Source organism: Sinohyriopsis cumingii, chromosome 7 (assembly GCF_028554795.1).
Source record: "Sinohyriopsis cumingii isolate HCF-2022 chromosome 7, ASM2855479v2, whole genome shotgun sequence".
NCBI lineage: Eukaryota > Metazoa > Mollusca > Bivalvia > Unionida > Unionidae > Sinohyriopsis > Sinohyriopsis cumingii.
The window spans coordinates 95,950,276-95,971,723 of record NC_142967.1 but is presented as its reverse complement, the minus strand read 5'-3'; the positions used below and the strand labels follow the sequence as shown (position 1 = coordinate 95,971,723).

General features: G+C 35.1%; 1 protein-coding gene across 1 annotated transcript in view; it reads left to right on the top strand.

Moving 5' to 3' along the window:
- Positions 1-2,016: 2,016 nt before the first annotated feature.
- The window catches only part of LOC149795759 (protein O-GlcNAcase-like), a 59,445-nt gene continuing 40,013 nt past the window's right edge, over positions 2,017-21,448 (top strand). The window contains exons 1-4 of the mRNA XM_089965665.1: positions 2,017-2,243; positions 8,784-8,835; positions 13,138-13,235; positions 17,023-17,153. Of these exons, the coding sequence (XP_089821791.1) occupies positions 2,162-2,243; positions 8,784-8,835; positions 13,138-13,235; positions 17,023-17,153 (363 nt within the window). The 5' untranslated portion in view covers positions 2,017-2,161. The remainder of the gene's footprint in view (positions 2,244-8,783; positions 8,836-13,137; positions 13,236-17,022; positions 17,154-21,448) is intronic.

The window sequence follows — 21,448 nt, the reverse complement described above, 5'->3', positions numbered from 1 at the left end:
ATATCACTAATGCTTTTATCGAGATTAATCATTATTACCAATTGCAACTAGAACAACTACGGAAAACAAAAGCACGAAAACACGATGAGGTGTTAAATCAACTTATATCAGACATGGAATATATCAATGAACGAATCGTTAAAATGATATCCGATAACAACGATGATAATAAACAAAAATTCCTAACCGAGTATAATATCACAGAAGCCGATTTACCCGATTTCAAGTTTCCAGGATACAACGCGCCAGAACTAAGAAAGTCTCTTAATGATTTTCTCGGTCCATTAATTATCCTCAAACACGATAACGGAGATGGTGGTAGGCATATTGCTCCATACAACGTAAATATCGCATCGGTGATAGCAATCAATCTAGTGTGTGATGTTATCGAAGGGAGTTACCAGGTAGATACCAAGCAATCAAATCAAGCTCAACAGGGGTATATCCTTTATTCATTTTCACCAACAGCCCCTCCCGGATTCTTAATCGTTGAGAGCCCGATTAATCCGGTCTATATGCGATGCCATAATCGGTTTTTAACGAGAATTAATTTTAGACTTACTGATCAGTCAAATAACCTAATTGATCTACAAGAGGAGGAGTTAGTGATCACTCTGTTTATAAGATCATTGTAAATAACTACTTAGCAGCAGGGGGGGGGGGGGGAAATGACATCGACGCGGTCGTCGCTGTGTTTACCGGACGCTGACGACGCTGGGATCGGCGCGCAGAAAAGTGTATTAAACTAAATGACGTCACCGTCGTGTAGGATGGACCGTCGTCGTTTTTTTTTTACCAGCGCTGACTACACCGGATCCGCTGAGTACAGAAAGTAATAATTAAGCAAAATAACGATTGGACAAAATGTCGGATTCGCCCCCCCTGCTGCTCCTGGTGGACATAAATGCATAGCGTTACCTGTAGTAGTACCACGAGCATTCCAAGCACCATCGGATTGTGCTTCTGTTATTTATATATAGCTGTTTGACGTTCTTTAAGACCAGAAAGGCGTGACTGGGCGCATTGATACCCTGCTGCACGATTATTTACCAGGAGAACTGGCCCCTGACGCAGTTTTGCTGGTCATCTTTACAGCAAGGAAGGCTAAATGCGCATGCCCTCTTGCCTGGTCAAATTATATTGATGATGAGAACAGTAAATGGGATGGTCGTTTTGCTTTAAAAAGTAGGGGGTTGTGGATGGTAGAGGCGTTATAGGGGATGCACTTTGATGTCAATATATTTATTAAGAAAAGAAAATGCGGCATTTCAGTTAGCGATCAGACATACAGTTTCTACCATATAAATGAGTTATACTTATAGTTTTTTTAATATTTTTTTTTATAAAGAAGTACATGTAATCCACGCCCGGGGGTGGGGGTGGGCATGACTGGGGCGAGGGACATACCCTCAGCGCCTCCCCCCCCCCCATAAATCGGTAATGACAGAAGGCGCGGAATTTCTCGTACAATAATTTTTAAGAATGATATGATTTGTGGCGGTTTAATATCACGTCAGCTCTAGGCAGCGACGAGGGAGTGTGATTGTGTGTGTGTAATTTGTGTGTCTATTTCTTTGTGGTTGTGATTTGTTGGTGTTATAATGTGTGTATAAACAGCTTGTGACAGTGATTTCATCTTCCTTCTTTTTCATACGATAAATACAACTTACATGCTAATAAATAACATATTATTATTATTATTATTAAGAAATATATTTTAATTTTCATCTATATGACGAATATATTTTAATGTTCATCTATGTTCGTATATTTGCTGAAAAACATCTTATTTATATCGGTTTGTTTCCCCACAAATATTGTCCGAATATACAACTATAACAATCAGACCATGAAAGTAATTGGTATATTTAGCCGAAGCATCCTGTGCCGCAACATATGATAATTAATTTGGGAACCAGACCAAGCAGGAGAAACTGGTTTTATCCAGAATAGTTGACAGCCGAGGGTTCGTTTGTGATAAAAAGAAAAGTATACCAAATGAGTGTGTAAATTCATCCAATTGTGAGGCTCGTTCTATCTGGGTTAAAAAATATTCCATACGCCATTTTACATATTTGAAGGACGAAAAGCCATGATCTTAACTTATTCTTGCGAAAATTATAAATATTTGTTCTTGTAACTTTTTTGTTTGTTTGAGAATATGAAAGAGACAAGCATGACGCAAGATGACGATAATGTGGACAACAGAAATGGCAGTAAATTTATTTGCGGTGTTGTTGAAGGTAATGGTCAAGCAAGCATACTCATTTGGGTCGTTAACCTTGGATTAGGTTATGGCTGGGGTATATGCAGCCGACGCAAGTTAAATGTTGAAAAAAATTCAGTAGCATGAAGGAAAAGATTCATACCAAGTGAAAAGTTCATCCGATTACTTCTGTGTTCCGTTCTGACAGCGAGCCCTGTCATTCGATACACAGGTGCTCGGCGCGAGCTTAATGTTAGAAAAGCAAATAACCTGAAAGAAACAAAAATCATACTGAGTTACGAAATTTCATCAGATAACCCCGAGCACCCGTTATGACAAATGGCCCTGTCTATCGTACTATAAAAAGCTATGCACAAGGTATTTTGAAAAACGCGTTTTCATGTAGTCCTAGTTTCCTTAGTCCTACATGTAAGACATAGCACATTTTGATTTTGTTGAGGTGCTATGTCTTACTGTCCAAATAACGGCCTTGTATAGTGTGTTCCGATGTCGTTGACATCGGAATGAGTAATCAACGTTTCAGGAACATCTCACACATTTGGCAGCCTATATCGACATTTTCCCACTAATTTATGTGTAATTAATATACTTACTGTGCTGTCTTTATCCTAGTGGAATGAAAATATGACACTAGCAAATGGATGCATTTTCACATTCTGTTGACATACATTTGAATTTGTTGCAATGCGACGGTAGTCGAGGTATGCCGAAGTAAGTTTAAGTAGGTTGATGTTTAGGATATGTTTCTTGAACGAAACGAAACGTTGCTTACAGTTGAAATAGACAAAGTATTTTTTATTCGTTTCGTTAAAAAATAATTTTTCAACTTTATCCGATTTCGGCATTCTTGGCTTTCATTGCTTTCCAGCCCAATGAAAAGTAGGCCAAAGAAACTTGAAAACGGGCCCATTTCTTTTGTGAGAATTTGAATTTATTAGAGAAAAGGCATCATAGTAAGTAAAGTCTGACTAAAACAATATAACTTTACTTTGTAGAAAAGTGTCATTATTTTAGTTGTCAGTTGTGTGATATATTCCTGAAAATTTTACTTTCGTAACGATGTTAGTTGACATTAAAAACACACTACACAGCGCCATTAGTTAGGCTGTAAGACCCTGACGCCCACAACATAAATATCAGCGTCGGGTCTTACAGGTAGGACTATAGTTTCCTCTGACCCTCGCCACCCCATTTTTGATATTTGGACATTGATGTTGGGGTGTAGGGTCAGAGAATATGAAGGAGACAAGCATGATTCAAGATGACGATAATGTGGACAGCAGAAATGGCAGCAAATTTATATGCGGTGCTGTTGAAGGTAGTAATCACGCAAGCACACCGATTTAGGTCATTAACCTTGCATAGGTTATTGGTGGGGGTACATGCAGCTGACGCAAGCTAAATGTTGAGGAAAAAAAATCAATAGCATAAAGGATAAGATTAATACCAAGTGACAAAGTTTGTCTGATTATAGTACTAATATTAGTACCCTTACTCCTACCTCGTGGACAGGGTACTAACGAGCATATATATGTCAATGGAGCAAGCCGGAAGTGATTCACACCCTGTGCTCTTTTAGACTAATATCATTAATTTGAATATATTTCTTGCATATAATCCAATAAATTGAGTAGTCCTCTTATTTAATACCAATAGTTGTAAAATCTCGTTTACCTTTTTATCTGATATTTTCGTTTAGATCGTCTGCCATATTAGTTCAAATAATGATTACTTCTGTTCTTGGCCTCGTTTGTGTGCCATATAAGGACATTGAGGCCTTATATGGAAACGTAAACAAATCGTAGTAAAAATATGGCACGGTTCGAGTCAGAAATTCTGTGCATTAAAAGTAAATACGGTTTATCTGCAACATTGCAATTCCAACAAGAAGCCATTATTTGCCACTTGATTGCTAATAACATAGCATAGAATATCCAGATATGGTCTGGCAAGCATTACGTAGAAATGGGGTCACAGCATGAGTCTCGTGTTATCTGTCATGGCGGACATGTTGAGGTTAGTGTAACAATGCTAATTTATTTTATTGTGTTAGGGCTTAATAAATCCAAAGTAAGCCATTCTTTTAACTTTTATTGGATAATTTCATGAATAGTGGGAACATTTTACGTGATAACTTGTGCAAAGGAAACCATTTGGCTTTTCTTTTAAATTATACGTTATTGGTAAGAATTTGATATGGCTCAGAATATTTTCATGAAAAATCCACAAAAGATGTAGCTCATGGAGGGTTTCATGCAGGAGAGGTTTTATTTACGTATCTTCTTTTCGTGGGAATGTCTTTGTATTATAATATAACATACCATCCGTCTCATCTTGAATTGGAAATGTGTGCAAGTTCTCTCTCTTGAGCTCCTTGTAGAGGTAGCAAGCACATAGTCTGACGTTTTATTAATACATTCAAACAAAATCTGTGACAACACAAAATCATCTTATCAGTATAATAAATATACATATATTTATAGTACATTAAAGTGATTTATTGTAAGGTACTTTACTGACAATGCTTCAGACTCCTTCAGTAGCAACTATATACTCAGTGAATATAAATATCATTGCTACTGCTAAATAAAAAGTATATACAGTACTGTATTGAACTTTTCACAGGAAATATTAGAGAAAAATAAATATTTTATGTAAGCTTTCAGTCATAAAAACAATATTTTTAGATTAGTTTAAAATTCTGATACATGTAGGCATTTAAAAGTAATAAATACCTGTACTATTACATTGTCCTTATAGATTTTCTTTTGAAAAGTAAGGAGACAGATGTTACCAATCTCTTTTGGATTTCACTTTCCCATGAATAAAACATGAATAAAAACAAAAGATGGCTTTTGGATTGGACATGGACTTATAATTGTAAATTCGGAGTAATTAAAGGTGCAAATTCTGGATTGGCCGAGGCGCATTTCCCCAAAATTTCGTTTTATATACCACATACATTTGTAAATTATGCCTCAAGAACAGTCTGGTTATATTCAGACATGATTTTTCTCCGTTTTAAAGCGGAATTCCACTTTTCTCCTGACTAGAATCAGATTTTTCTTGATATAGTCCGATTTTTTTATATCATCTCCGATCCAGGTTTTTAAAAATGGTCTGTTTGGTCCCATTCCGCAACAACCCTTGTAACATATTCGTTCCATATATTAGTTAACCCTTGACTCTCGTAAAGAGTATTCTGATGATCAAAAGTTTCAATTCATTGAATGAATCTTCATGTAATGGAAATTGATGGCTTTAGAAAGAAGCGTGCTTGCAGCAACAACAAAAAGTCGTGTCCTGAGTTGTTGAGCGAGACCATGACATGAGAAGTTGCGATAAAGGTTTAAAATAATGTATGGGAATGGCCATAGCGAAAAGTCGACGGAAATTTAGTTGGTCAGTTTATAAGAAAACTGAACGCTAGAGGACTGGCATTTTGTGACCTTGTCATTTTTATTTGCACCTCCCTCACCATGTAATGTTTTCATATATTCAGCTATAATATATGAGCGTGTACAGTAATAATTTTGTACATTTTATTTCTTTGTCATCCATTTGTATTGTTTTCCAATCTTTGTTTAGTAAAACTCTCCTATGTGCATATTATATATGTGTGTGTGTGTGATTTTGGATTTTGTAACGTAGCTTTAACACTTTTTCAGTCATATCGCTACGGTGTCTGCAGTGTGGCAGTTTATAGTGATGTCTAGCACTGGGGCATCATGCTGTATATCTGCAGCATGATGCCCCACCCAGTCACATTATCCTGACACCAGGCCGACTATTCCTAACACTAACCTTTTAATGCTGAGTGCCTAGCGAGGTAGCTGCTAGTACCATTTTTATGTCTTTGGTATGACTCTGGGGGCGATTGAACCCATGACCTCCTGCATCTGAGGCAGAAGCTCTAACCACTAGGCCACCTGAGCGGTATGCATGTATGTGTGTGTATCCCAACTGAATGTATTGAAACTGATAATATTTGTTTATTATCTACTTTGTTTTCTTTTCAGTTAATGTTTGTGTGTAAAATGTGTATTATTTTAAGGGTGGCTGTTGTCATTAGGGAGAGCAGTTTTTTTGTTGCTGTTTCCATCAATACGTGCAGAAAAGTATACCTCTTTTAATTAAGGAAATGTACTATCCACGTAGTATCAATATAATCAACCAGTCCTGCTCTTTTCCACACCATAACTGTGACGAATATAATGCATTCTTATATGTTCTAAACTGTCATTCACAATTATGATTTGTTTGTAAAACAGACATTGAAATAAACATAAATTTTCTCTCCTCTTTTCTTAACTTTGTTACAGATTAACACATCAGCATCAGAAAAGGTTAATAAAATCACTAATGCATAATACCAACAAAACAAACAAATAAAACCTGAAAACACACATTGATGCATTGTTTTTAAAAATATTGAATATCTATGCAACATTTCTTGATTATACAAGCATATCACATCAGATAAGCAGAGTGTAATTTTATGCGCTAAGAAATGGTCACTTTACTACATACACACCTCTCTATTTAAAACGTGAATCACATATAAGAATACTTCGTCTACATTATTTAATGGGCGGGGGCTGGCAGTTCCTTTGGAAAATGTAATTGTATATATCTTTTAATTAAGGAAATGTATTATTCACATAGTATAAATATAATCAACCAGTACTGCTCGTTTTAACACCACAACTGTAATGAACATAATGCATTCTTATATGTTCAAACTGTCATTTAAAATTATGATTTGTTTGTAAAAAAAAAAACCTTGAAATAAGCATATAAATTTTCTCTTATCTTAACTTTGTTACTGATTAACACATCAGAATCGGAAAATGTTAATAAAATCATTAATGCATAATAAAAAAGACATTGGTACATTGTTTTTAAACTTATGGAATAAATATGAAACATTTCTAGATTATGCATGCATAATGTCACTTCAACTAAGCAGTGTACATATATGTGCTAAACAAAATATAATAGTCACTTTCCTATATACATCCCTCTCTATGTATATGTTAAAACATGAATCAAATATTAGAATACGTCATTGGCATTATTTAATGGGGTGGGGTGAGGTTGGCATTTTCAACTCAAAATATTCAGGGTATATCTAATGAAATGCAAGCAGTTTGTGTATTATAGTGTTCCTGAAAGATTCATCAGATTTGATTATATGATTTATACAGTCTGCAAGCTTAAGCACCACTGTAACAAAATATTGGAATGTGCATCGATATTCAGATGAACAAATTTAATATTGGTGCATGGTTTTCATTAAGAACAGTAATACGAACAATAACATGGTAAAGAACACCATTACACCGGTTCGCCTTGTCTGAATGGCTATTTTTAGAACTGATATCACTGTGTGTGATATTTCACAGAGGTAAAAAGTACAAGAGCCATTGCTAACTGACCAATAACCCTTTTCGAATCAAGACATTAGTGTTCAGTGCCTAAAGTTAGGACTACTGTACTATTTGATGATGAAATTATACCAACTTCTGTTTTAAAATTTAAACATCGGTATGTAAATAGTAACAGTATATAAATAGTAACATTTTTGAAGAACATAATCGATGAAGAGCACTTTTGCAATTAATATATGCTAAAATGATTTTAACTGCCATGATTGTATTATTTTCTTTAAAAAATCAGTTTGAAACTGTAAGTGAACCTGTTTTGGATGACATTGCTGTGTCTGTAAAATACATCATCAAATTGTTTTTGTAAATGATTGGGCAAAAAAATTATTTATAATTCGATGAAAGCAAAGTCAAAATATTATGTGATAGCAGATTTAGCCTCAATAATTAATCACATAGATCAGAAACATATGTAACAATCAGTGTATCCCCCAGGGGTGTAAAATTGAGGGTAAAAAAAACCCCTTGGTGTCAGAACTGGGGGGTCAGATAGAAAATGGGGGGGGGGGTCAAAAATATACTGACAAATTTTTATCTGACTCGTACTTTTTCAGCTTGAAATAGGATAATGCAACTTGCACAACATACTGTCTCACTCTCTCTCTCTAAACATGCAAATAGACCAACATGCTGAGCTCAATGGAAATTGCATGAGAGCTCGCAAGATTATGTGAAGCTACTCCGTCATAACATTGCCTATGCTAGTCTGGTTCATGTGTTCCCTGCGTTGCACTCTGCTATACAGATGGTGATGCTGCTTTAATTGATTATGTAGTTTTAATTGATTTATACTAATTATTATCCAGATAATAAAAGAAATCAACGTTAATCACAGTAATGCTCTGACAAGCAATATTTGGATGTGAAAAGAGTTATCTTCCAACTGTTATTTTATAGAAGAAGGGATACTAGACCACTGATTTATAACGAATTTGATGTGAGAATGACGCATTTGAAATTTAGAGTATTTGTCCCACAGGATTGGCTGAGGAGCATATTGTTAGTCAATTTCTTGAAGGACTGTTTAACCTTATAGATATTTGTCGTTAAATCTTTAGAGTTGTTGCTTTCTTTTAGTTTGTGTTAATACTTTTCTTATATTTTTGTAGGTTTTTATGGAAGACCGTGGTCAACAGAACAGAGAAAGCTCTTGTTTACTTGGTGTGTATTAATAACGGAAAAAAATATATAAAATTTCACCATATTTGATGTCAAAGATATGTGCTTGCACAGTGGGAAATGCATAAGAACATATATCTCATGTTACACAATTGTTATATTTACTTAAAATTGAAAGAACTGAATACATCCCTTTGCTCAGTACCCAACATTAATAGGTTACAGAACGTGTGCATGCAAACTTGAAATTGGCTAATTGGAGTGACGTTGTTTTATGGATTAAAAGGAGAGAAAGAAAGATAAAATCCACAGCTTCAGCTGGAAAGAAATTATTTTTACCCTTAATAAAAAAAGACCCATCTGTGAACTATGATTGTCATTTATGTTTATATCGGAATGGTTGTAAAAGATTTTTCTTGTTTATTTTGGAATTGACCTATTGCCATGTTGGTCAATTTACAAATCAGCAAGTGTAAATTAGACACTCCAGACATTGCTTTTATATTCCATTTTCCTCTGACAAGCTGCTTGTGGCAATAATGAATTAATTATGATAAATATTTACAAATTTTGCAATGATTTGTTGATTTCTCAGAGGGTAAGGGTGAAAAAAGTCCGTGGGAGCCTTATAATTAGGATAGTTGATATCCAGATAGTCTAAATGGAGGAATTAGATTTATTGCTTTCCCGAAACATACAAAACTTTGATGGATAAATAATTTGAATACAGAAACAACTGATGTCAATTACAACGTTTGTTTGCAAAAGTATGTAGAAAAGTATGTCGTGTTGATGGCTTGAAGAAAAAAATGTAAAAATATAAGTTTCTAGAATATGGGTTGAGAACCCACCAACTTTCAGGCTTTGATGTATATTATTTTTCCTGTATAGGAAGCACTGCATTAATTTAAGGATTGAAAATTTACCCTTTAATGTTGGCTTGTCCCAAAAATAATAATTTATCATCTTGATCTTTCAGACACTTGAGTGACTTTTTATTTTCTCATTGGTTGAAGGAGGAGAGGGAATACAAAAATGTTATAATAATGAAATACAAAAGCAGTGGTTTCAGATGATTATCCTCCTATATATTAAGCATGCATTTACATGTTTACATCAACATACATCATTGACGAACATGGATGAGCTTTAAAATTGTTGTGTACAACAGAGTACTCCTAAACAGCAATTAGTTATGATTTTGTTATTAATTTATAATTTATTTACTTCTAAGGCAGCATACACATAGGCCAGATAAAATTAATTACGAAAAGATACATAACATCTTTTGGAGCGAATTTCCTTTTACTTGAATAAGTTCTTGAGCAGCTATAAAATTGATTTTTATTATTTACTGAGATAAAACACTTAGGTTATTACTATACGAACTGAATTTTCAATATAAATATTGTCTTCTGATATAATTTATGCATGTTTGTAATGTTACATTTTTAAGAAAATTACAAAAACATTTTTAGTAAACATATCACATATACTGAAACCTTTGTCTTTGCAAGATACTGCATGTTTGTCAGAGCTAAACTGGTGGTCATGTCACATGATTTGGTAGGCTGCGCGATTTATCAACTTGCATACGGTCAGATGTGTCTGGTCACATCTTTTCAGAAAAATTATTTTGGGACTAGTTGGGAACAAAATGACGGTTTGAATGTGTTGTCAGGGCATGACAAATTTTATGAAAGTATAAATTCAAACTTATGGCTGGGAGATCGGACCTTGCTCCAAAAATGACATAATATCAGAACTAAAGTATATAAACAAGATCAGACAAATTCAGGATTATTTTAAGGAAGTTGTGTTTTGTTTATAAGTAAAGAACTTTCGTTTTTGTTTTAGCTTTGTTGGCACCTCAAAACCATATCCTGATGATTAAAGGTGTCAGAAAAAAAAATGTAAATGGTACATATCATAATGTGGATGACAAAAAAAGGAAGTGTTAGCATATTGATACAGTTAGTGAGAGCAAAGACAGACATGTATATAGACATATAGAATCTATGTTGGGGTTTGGGCCGAGACAAGGAAATCCCAGGCAAGGGTTTGTATTATTTGTATATAATATAAACCCACGACTGGGATTTCCTTGTCTCAGTCCAAACCCCAACATAGATTATTTTTCTCACCCAATATTTTCCTTTAAAGTAAAAAGAATTTGCACTAGTGTTCATGTCCAATGTTTACGTGCGGCGCATTAATATAAATATGTTAATGAGGGCTGTGGTGTGACCGTTGGATCTGAAGTACACAGTTTATACACATGAGCAAAGAAAAATAACATAAAACATCGCATAATAATGAGGTATTATCACATTTAATATATGGATGTTATATGAAATTGACAATAAATAATTAATATTTATTACAAGAAACTGTTTTATTTTCATAAGTTCCAATTTTTAAAAGTTATATTATAAATAATAAAAAGATATTGGCTACTCAGCTCTACTGTAGTTATACTTAGTACAAGCTGTAACGAAGAGTAACATCTTTCTTTTGATTGTTCATGGGTAATTAGAGATCTGTGTCACTATCATATATAACTTCTTTTCTTTGGAGGAGGTGAAACTGTGTGTGACATACTTGTGTTGTCCTTAATATTGATTGTAAAATTACCCCCGTGTATAATAGACCCTCCAAAAATGGACTCTAGCTGATAACCATGTGCTGAACTTTCAAGTTCATGGATTCTTTGACTATTAATTTTCTGTCCTGGAAATATGGCAAGTGCTACAGTGAAATTTGCTTATGGATTAATGTGCTGACGAATAAATTATTCCTTCTGGCTGGTAAGTGTATTATTTGTCATTAAATATTGTAGGTATATTTTTGATTCAGCCGGGGCACAGTGTTGATGGCTTAACAAAATTATAAAAAAGCATGTTTTGTATAACACTTTTCTGGCTGTTACTAAGTTTTCCGTAGATGTTAAGAGAGTAGGGAGGCTATGAAGTGTATAGGTCTATAGTATATATGCATGGATAAGTGTTTTCTGTTATATTGTTCATTTCACACAGCATTGAGAATTTCGTCCTATCTGTAGCACAGTCATTTTCAGGTCAGCATCATTAAATGTAGCTAACAGTATATAATTTGTTTCACATGAAGTATTTAAAACTTGTTAGGTAGCTTTAGCTACATTTAATGACGCTGATTTAAAAATGTATTGAGCTAGGCCTGCAAATATGATAAAATTGACCATGCTGTGTGGAATGAACAAGTATAATACCAAAAAGCTCAACATCATATGCGTTTGTCTTTGTCTCTCGAGAATTGTTTTTGTATGGTTTGTTCTCAAAGATGGATTTAACTTAAGTTACTGTGTTTTTGTTATATATTTGTTGCTGTTGTTGTTGTTTGATTTTAGTACAACTACATCAAGCACAGCAGAAGACAACAAGGGTTTCTTTTTTTTTATAAAGTAGTTCTGAGCACGTGGACACCTTGACTGAGACGACTGGTCTGAGATGACTAGACTGAGACAAGAAAAGTATGGTTAGCAAAATGAGTAGATTTCTCTGTCGCATGGGTGAGAAAAATGGATGGGTAGACAAAGTTGTTGATACTGAAAATTAAATAACCAAGAACAGAACTGTGCTAACTTAATTGTCATCATGTTTTAATATATCTTAACTATTTATTTCAGCTTCTTTTGCACTTAAAGTGATCATGCAGATTTAAGAATCCATCCAGTATGAAAACAAGCCAAAACTAAGTCCCCTGTGAAATATTCCATTATCAATGAATTCTTTCATTATTTTATTTTTTCGAGGAGTGTTGTGTACACTCAAATTTGTGAAACAGGTTCATTAAATTTGTAAAATCTTCATCAATTTCCCTTTTTTAAATTATATCCATTTAATTGTCAGAAAGTAAGTGTTTATCTCCACTAATTATTATGTAAACATTATATGAAATTGGCTGCATGCATCAAAATAATCTTACACAATCTGAATATTTAGAGTTGCAGGCTCTGCACATTTTTAAGGTCACAAATGGCCCATGGAGTGGAGTCTGTGCTTAAATCAGTACAAGTGCTAATTTAGATTTCACAAGAAAACATATATGTACTTGATGACATTTACATTTAGAATCCTGTTAGCTGTTAGGCAGAAATCTTGATTATATATAAGATGGCCTATCAGATGTTTTAACTCTAAACTAAATTTAAAGACGTACTGAAAGTGGGACCATATGATGCGGGCTGATGTAAAATCATGTGATCATATACATAGTGTCTTACCACAGACATTATCTGTCTGAGCAAGAAATAATGAAGAAAGTGCTTCATGTAGTAATATATGATTGCTGTTTATTATATCATAGGATGAAAAAAATGAGCCTGACAACCTACATGTATGCACCAAAAGATGACTGTAACCACCGGGCCTACTGGAGAGAACCATACTCTGTGGAGGAAGCTGGTAAGGATTTAAATACATTGAAATGAATGAATTCAGTTTGTGTGTTAATCCTTCATTGAAAGATCCATGGTTTTGTGAATTTGGTTCAGATATCAAGAAGTATTGATTACTATGCACTGTGATGTACTCCCCCTCACCCATGCAATAGAAGTTTGGGTGGTGAGATTCACTTTTTGTGATTCTAACATGTATTTAAGGTTGCTTATGTGTGCTTTATATCAAACATTCAGTGGAAACAAGTATGCATATACTATTAATCATTAAGGACTGTTCAATATTGACATAAATACTACCTAGGGAAGGCATTTAAAAAAAATACATGCCAGTGTACTTTGATTACTGAAAGAGTTCACAAAAAATCAAAGGGTAGTGGAATTAGTAATGGTGTCCAACAAGCAACATATGAGGATGAAAGCAATAATAAACTTCTTTAAAAGCTTTAATAGTGCAGAAGAATGAAAGGGAATGTTATGATTCTTGGGGAAAATGGCAGGAATTTTATAAGAATTATGACAAGTTGGGAGCCATTGAGCTCTGTAGTGTTTGGAACTGCAGTTTGTGAAACTACTGGAGGTAATTAAGGTCCAGGTAAACTTTACAAACTTTTGAACTGAACACAATGTTTACTGTTGCTGCATGAATCACACTTGTGGACTTTTAAATTGATGTTTTTACCTTAACAATAGCAGCACATGAAAACCTAACTGAAAACGTACATCTTCTGGAAAGAAATGACTGTCTTACTGAGACATACATGCCACTAAATTATGCCTTATTCTTAAACATATATGGATTACACAATTTTGGTACATCCACCTTCCCCAAAAAATCAATTTGTTTTCTCGTTATTATTAACTTGCCATTAATCCTACAGACCGTATTCTAGAAAAGATGGCTTTTACATAACCATGATATAAGAGTAAGCTTGTCTGTATACTTGCAAGCGCTTTCCTAACAGTATTATATTTTATTTATAGCAGCTATCCTATTTCCAAGAAACATGCTGGTTCTGTTTTCAAACTTTTGACCTTGGATTCTATTTATAGCAGCTGTATGGCTTAGTGAGGAGAGAACAGACTGGTTTTCTAATTTTTAATCTTTACTCGCAGATTCTTTGTTCTAATTCATATTTGGTACAGAACCAGTCTATATGTATTTGGTGCTAAAAAGTCTTATTTTGGTCGATGCATGTGTTAGAGCAAAAATATTTTCTGTCAAATAATTTCACAGATGGATCAGATAAAGGCAAAAAATAAACGCAACAAAAAATAACAATCCTTCAAAGATGAAGACATGAATGAACTAATACAGCATTCCATTCAAGGGCAGCATCACATCCATGGCAGGCTGTGTCAAAAGAATTTTAATATTTGGCGCTAAAAGTCTTCAGATGGATTCTAGTCGTTGTGTGTGTTAGATCACAAGTGTTTTTTCCAATAATTTCACAGATGGATCAGAAAAAGACAAAATTGAATCCTTCAAAGATTCAAAGATGAATAAATGAATGGCATAATGCAGTGTTCCATTCTAAGGCAGCAGCATCCCCATTGCAGGCTGTGCAGAAATGATTTTAATATTGGTCATAAATTTGATGTGGAGAAACACTTGAAAACAAATTAGCTGTCTTACTAACTCCAATACTAAGGTACTTGACTATATGACCTCTGATGTCATTGACATGTAGGTTGCGAAATTTGTATAGTAATGTGACTCGGAATGCAAATCGCAAGATCCAGGTAAAATTTCAGCAACGATATACTTTTGTCTTGTCTAGATTAAAGACATCATGTATGCTGTGCACACGATTTTTGAGAAAATAAATCATATTCCTATCGATTTCATGCAGGTATATCTTGATGAATGGTTGTTCAAGTTTGCTATGCCGGCTAGTAAGTGGCTACCCTATGCTGACACCAAATGGTGTCTGCAAATTCCAACTTTTCGATAGGGAATAGACTCTGATCCAACACCCCAACTTCAGTGTCCAAATATCAAAAATGGGGTGGCATGGGTCAGAGGAAACTCGGACTAGAGGATGGGTTATCAGAAAGGAAGAAATTTAAATCCATGGAATTTTTTTTGAGAAGCCTTTATCTATCCAGCTTGAGGGCCTCCAGGCTCGGACCAAGATTGTGAAAGATAAATCATGTGACAGAAAACTTCACCAACTGGATCTGGTTCTTCAGAGGATAAATTGAGTACAAAGCATACTGTATCTTCTCACTCTTCTAAGGGCAAAACTAGCAAAGTGGATGCTAAGATGTCACAGAAAGAAATAGAATCTGTTCACTGTTTGGAAGAATCAAAGCGAGAGATGGTTTTCAAATACTTAATAATCCAGTTACAAAGCTGTATTGCTTGTTTATGAAGAGCGCCATTCCATTGTTTGATGCAGCAAATGTTGTCTTACAGAAAGAAGAACCATACATTCATATTATGCACAAGATTCTGTCAAACTAGTTGTCTGATTTGCTAATACGGTTTTTTAAGCCAGAAATCATTTCATCGACCAAGGTTTTAACTGATATAGACTTTCATGACAGAATAAAGCAGAAAGATAATGAAGATCTTGCTGTTGGTTACAGAAGCAAGAAAATTCCTAGAACACAATTCTTCTCTTGCTGTGAAGATGTTCTATGATAATGTTAGAAATTATTATGCTACAGCCTGTGATTACATGCTCCAGAGATTCCCATATGGAGATGAAGTGCCTCAGTTGCTGAAGTAAATGAGAGACAGTCAGATAGCTTTAAAAGTGTTAGATTCTTTATCAAGAGATATCCTTTTCTATTGCCACCCTTGTCTACCTTGGATCACCTTAAAGGAGAATTCCTGAAGTATCAAGTTGGCATTCTACCTGACAATTAACTTAATGCAGATAGAGTTGATGTACAATGGCACCTTATTTCCCAGCTAAAAGATCCAATCACTGGAAGAATTTCCTCCTCTTTGTCAGGTTATGAAAGGAATCTTGGTTCTTTACCATTCAAATACTGATTGTGAGAGATTGTTCAGTGTAGTTAGCAAAAATAAAACTGAATTCAGATCCAGGCTCTGTAACCCAGTACTTAGTGCTCTACTGGTGTGCAAAACATTCATGGTCTCAGCTGGTACAAAGTGATTTGAAATGCAACATAATAATATGTTGCTTTCTGAAGCTAAAAGTGCTACATCTTGATACAGTAAAGGCTATTAAAAGACCAGAGGGGCAAATAAATCATTGTTCATTGAATTTTTAGCATGTTAAATGTGGATTACTCTTTTTCTGCTTGGATTACTCTTTTTGTTCACTTGGATTACACTTTTTCCTCATCAGTGGTTGGCATGCATGCTGAGGTCTTGTTAGATTGGCAGGTTCGGCATAAAAAAATTTAAGAATAACAGTATAATATTTACTTATGTGTTTTTCATGATTGTACCTATTTGTGCAGTGAGAAAATGAAGTAAAATATTGAGAAAGTTAAATTCTTTTAAGAAAAATACAAAGTCTGAAAAAAGTCATGGCAGTCCTTGCAAAAAAATAATCCTTAAAGCGCTGTACAAACCATATTTTCTGTGGAAGAAATATCTGCATTTTAATATATCTGAGAATTTGTTTATGGTACTATAATATCACATTATAAAGAAGTAGAATATATTATCCCAAAAGAAGTAAAATATCTACAAATACTTCAGTAGCCTTGATGCAGAATAGCTTCCTACTACACATTGAAGGGTATGAATAATTTTATTTAGGATTCATTCTTCAGAAAACCCAGTTTGAACATTCAGATCTCTTTATTTTCAGAGAATTTAACAAGCTTGATTAAGGTGGCAAAGGAAAACAACGTAACCTTTGTATATGCCATTTCACCAGGGCTGGACATTTCTTTCTCTAGTGCCAAAGATGTGCAGTACCTTAAAAGAAAACTGGAACAGGTACAAATAAGTTATTTGATAATAAATTAATTGTACAAATGTGTGCTTTTTATCTCAGTTGTTATTGGTAAAGTTTGTGTTTATTTGCAAGTTTTTGTTATTTGTTTGCTTAATGCCATATTTTAACAAATGATGGCCAGTATGCTGGTGGAGGAAGAACTTCCAGTTCATGGGATGCTGCTGGCGAGTTTTCTCACATACTCTATCCCATGCAGACTGGTGTGATATGCAGACGGGTGTGATATCAGTGATCTGTAAAAGCAGGTGTCTTAGACTACTCCAGACTAGCAGCCATGAGATCTGGTCTTGCCTATGTAAAACTTATAAATTTGTTTGTTACAAACTTAGTATTTTGTGCCTTGGTATATCTAAGGTTTTTTGTTCAGTGTAAACCCTTTGATTCACTAGCTTTTATCAAAAGGTAGTTTTTTGTCATTTATCCATTACAGTTTGCAAAATTGATGCAGTTTTTACATGAGTTGAGCTGTTATTTTTTGATTGTTGCTTTAATGACATTTTTCAGTGCATGATAGGCTCTATACATATCGGTTAGTATAACTGATATGGATGTCCTGGAAAACCCAAATAAGAACCTCCAACCATTAGGAAGCTACAGGCAAGCTTTCTCACATACCCACATTAGCTGTGCACAATATTCAAACCCAGATGGACAGAGTGAGATTGCAATGATTGGTAAAGGCAAGTTCTTTAGACCACTCATCCACCTGGGGCTCTGGGCAAAATCAGATGTTGTTGTTGTAGGGTTTAACACCATTTTTCAGCACATGATAGGCTATACGTGGTGGCCAGTATTAATGGTGGAGGAAGAACCCGTGAGAACTCGGGAAAGAATCACCAACCCACGAGAAGCTACTGGCAAGCTTTCTCACATACCCACATTGGCCAAATCCTAGACTTGAACCCACACAGACAGATTTGAGATGGCAGTGATCCATAACAGAGAGCGCTTTAGACCACTCAGGCACTCGGGGCCCCCAAAATCAGATGTCAGCGTCAGTTCTTTTGGTTGTCTCCCAAGTATTTGTTGAAAATGAAAATGGGGTTGGTATTTAAGTCTGGTCTGTTAGTCCTTCCATCTTTATTCTTCCTTCTGTCCATCCATGCCACTTCAATTTTTGCACAGTAGCTAGCTGAAGTATGAATGAATTTCAGTTCAACCCTATTATGCAGGTTGATATTGAAGAAACTTTGGTTGAGTTTTCAAAAATCTGTGTTTACTTGGCGGAGTTACAAGCCCTTATTTTCAAATCCAATTGTTTTCATTTAGAGACAATAAATCCTTAATTACGATTAGCTTTTGGTCTGATTTTATAGGCGTCTGATATTGAAATTGAAGCCAGTGAAGAATTGTGGGGAGCATACATTTTGGGGACTTTTTATTAATTAAAATTATATGCAGTTTGATATAAAACCTTGGGTGAATTCTTTGGTCTGCATTCTGTATCGAAGTGTAATGGAAATGTATCTTTTGATTATCAGACCCACCCACTTTTGTTTCCAAATAGTTGTTGTTCTAGGGTTTAATGCCATATTTCAGCACAAGATGCTATACATGGCGGCCAAGGCTATACATGGCAGCCAGTATAACTGGTGGAGGAAGAACCCTGGAAAACACAGGGAAGGACCACCGACTCACGAGAAGCTACTGGCAGGCTTTCCCATGTACCCACGCTAGCCGAGCCTTGGAATCAAACCCATGCAGACAGAGGTGAGATGGCAGTGATCCGGAACAGTGATTATTTAATTTCAACCAGGTGTGCAGCTTGATTTTCTTTAAAATTTGGCTAATATTGTTGTCAGTGTGCTGTTTCATTATGTGGCAAAGTTTCAGCTGCTGTTTGTCAGATTCTTGATTCCTGTAATAATTGCATGGTTTTTATAGGATTATATTTTGATATACCAATTACATACTCTACAGCCGTTTGGGATTAATCTTGGTCTAAATCGGATTTCAGTAATTTTTAACTTAATTTGTTGTTATTTTCCCTCCCATGCAAATGAGGATGTTTTGGCCCATTTGTCATTATGCTGGAATATTCCACTCTTCTGATGAAATCAATACCCTCAAAATGCTGCTACAGCTTCAAATTGTGTCACAAATTATATGCAATCATTGTGCTGTGCAACAGCTTCACATCAAAATGAATTACCAATGTGTGTGCTGCGATGCCAAATTTAAACGTTTCCAATCTTTAGCACAACATCAAAATCACATATTTTGGTATCAGAATATCTTGCAGTGACTGTAGAAAAATCTTCAAGAGAAAAGAAGACCAGTCTCATCATAAACTGAAGTGCTCTTTGTCTGATATAACAGCATGGCTGTATTATGTTTTGCATTACAGAAATTAACTTTATAGTACTAAGTTTCTGTAAATCAAAATAAAAATTCATAAGAGTTTGCTAGTCATTTCATTATTTATACCCCTCTTTCAATAATATTTCTCAGTTTCCAAAAAACAGGGCTACGAGACAATGGTTTATTTCAGAACTCAGATGATACATCTGTAAGTCCCGACAATACTAGTCACATGACCTTACAAATAGCTATACCGGTTGCACCAGCGACTGCTCTGGCGACAAAGGGGTATATAAACCTCACACATAACAAAGTGATCATTTGAGCAAACAAATCAACCCTTATTATTCTCTCTGATGAGTTACAATAGTAACGAAACTGGTCAGGGACAGGGGGTGACTAGGACACCCCAAAAGATGGGAGGGTTCATTTCCACATTCTTTCGGAACTCAGATGATACATCTGTAAGTCCAGACAATACTAGTCACATGACCTTACAAATAGCTATACCGGCTATACCAGCGACTGCATTGGCAACAAAGGGGTATATAAACCTCACACATAACAAAGTGATCATTTGAGCAAACAAATCAACCCTTATTATTCCCTCTGATGAGTTACAATAGTAACGAAACTGGTCAGGGACGGGGGGGTGACTAGGACACCCCAAAAGATGGGAGGGTTCATGTCCACATTCAGCTGCTGCCTTCATTTGTTTTCACTTGAAACATACAGGAAGACATATCAAGCCTATTCTGTATCTCTGAATCCAAAGGGTGTGGGGATGAGCTGTTGACAGATTAAATGAATATATGCCACTCATCTAAGTTTGTCATTGTTAGGGACATGTTTATCATGCAGTGACATCTTTTAGCAGTGTTGTGGCACCTGATTATTAGACTGTTCATTATTTCTTTCACAGTAATAACTGCTTTGGTATGTAGCTGTGGAAATACATTTTTAAAAATGTTCCAGATGTAAGCAGATTCATAACTGTGGACATATTTTGAGTTGTTTCACAGTACTCTTACTATCTATTTTTTATATTTATGGCACATTCTAGGGCTAATTCCACTGAAAAGACTAGCATTTGTAACTGTTCACACCAGGTCTAAGTTTGTAGCTCACATTTGATACTTGTAATATGTTGCTGTTGTAGGGTTTAACTGCATTTTTCAGCACATTATAGGCTATACATGGTGGCCAGTATTAATGGTGGCGGAAGAACATGGGAAAACCCCGGAAAGAACCACCGACCCATGAGAAGCTACTGGCAAACTTTCTCTCATACCTTGTAATATTAAGAAGATGCTAAATAATGTAGATCAATCTGTTGGAAAGACCCATATCGTTTTATAATTTATTTTCCTCTGGGGTAGGAGATGGAGAGAGGGAGATGAGAAATGATAGGATTTCGTCTAAGAGAAATTGAACTGAACCAAGGATGTAGTAAAATAAATGCACTTTGAACTTTCATGCATTGTGGTGAGTTTTAAAAAATTTTAAAACTATTTCTCAGCAATAGAAATTTTAATGAAATTGATTGTGTCAGATGGATTATCACCAAAACCTTGTTTGTTTTTCTTGTCTTGCCAGTGAATCGTGAGACATAGATATATTTTTATCTGAGATTGATGGTGTCATTATCAGCAATGCTATCTTGTCTTCAAGATCTTGTGTAGTGGGATAACACCGTTTTTCAGCACATGATTGGCTATACATGGCTGCCATTATAACTGGTGGAGGAAGAACCAGTGGAGAACCACTGACCCATAGGAAGCTACTGACAAGCTTTCTTAAATACCCACATTGACCCAACCAGAGACTCTGTCTCCACATTGTTGGTTATGTTTTTGAGATTAATACTTCATGTCTCATTGCCCCAGACTAGGAATTTCTTAAGAGAAAGGGACAAAAGTGATAGCATTTGTGGTAAGGGCACTTAGGCAAAGGAAGGGTTACTTGATGAATCAGA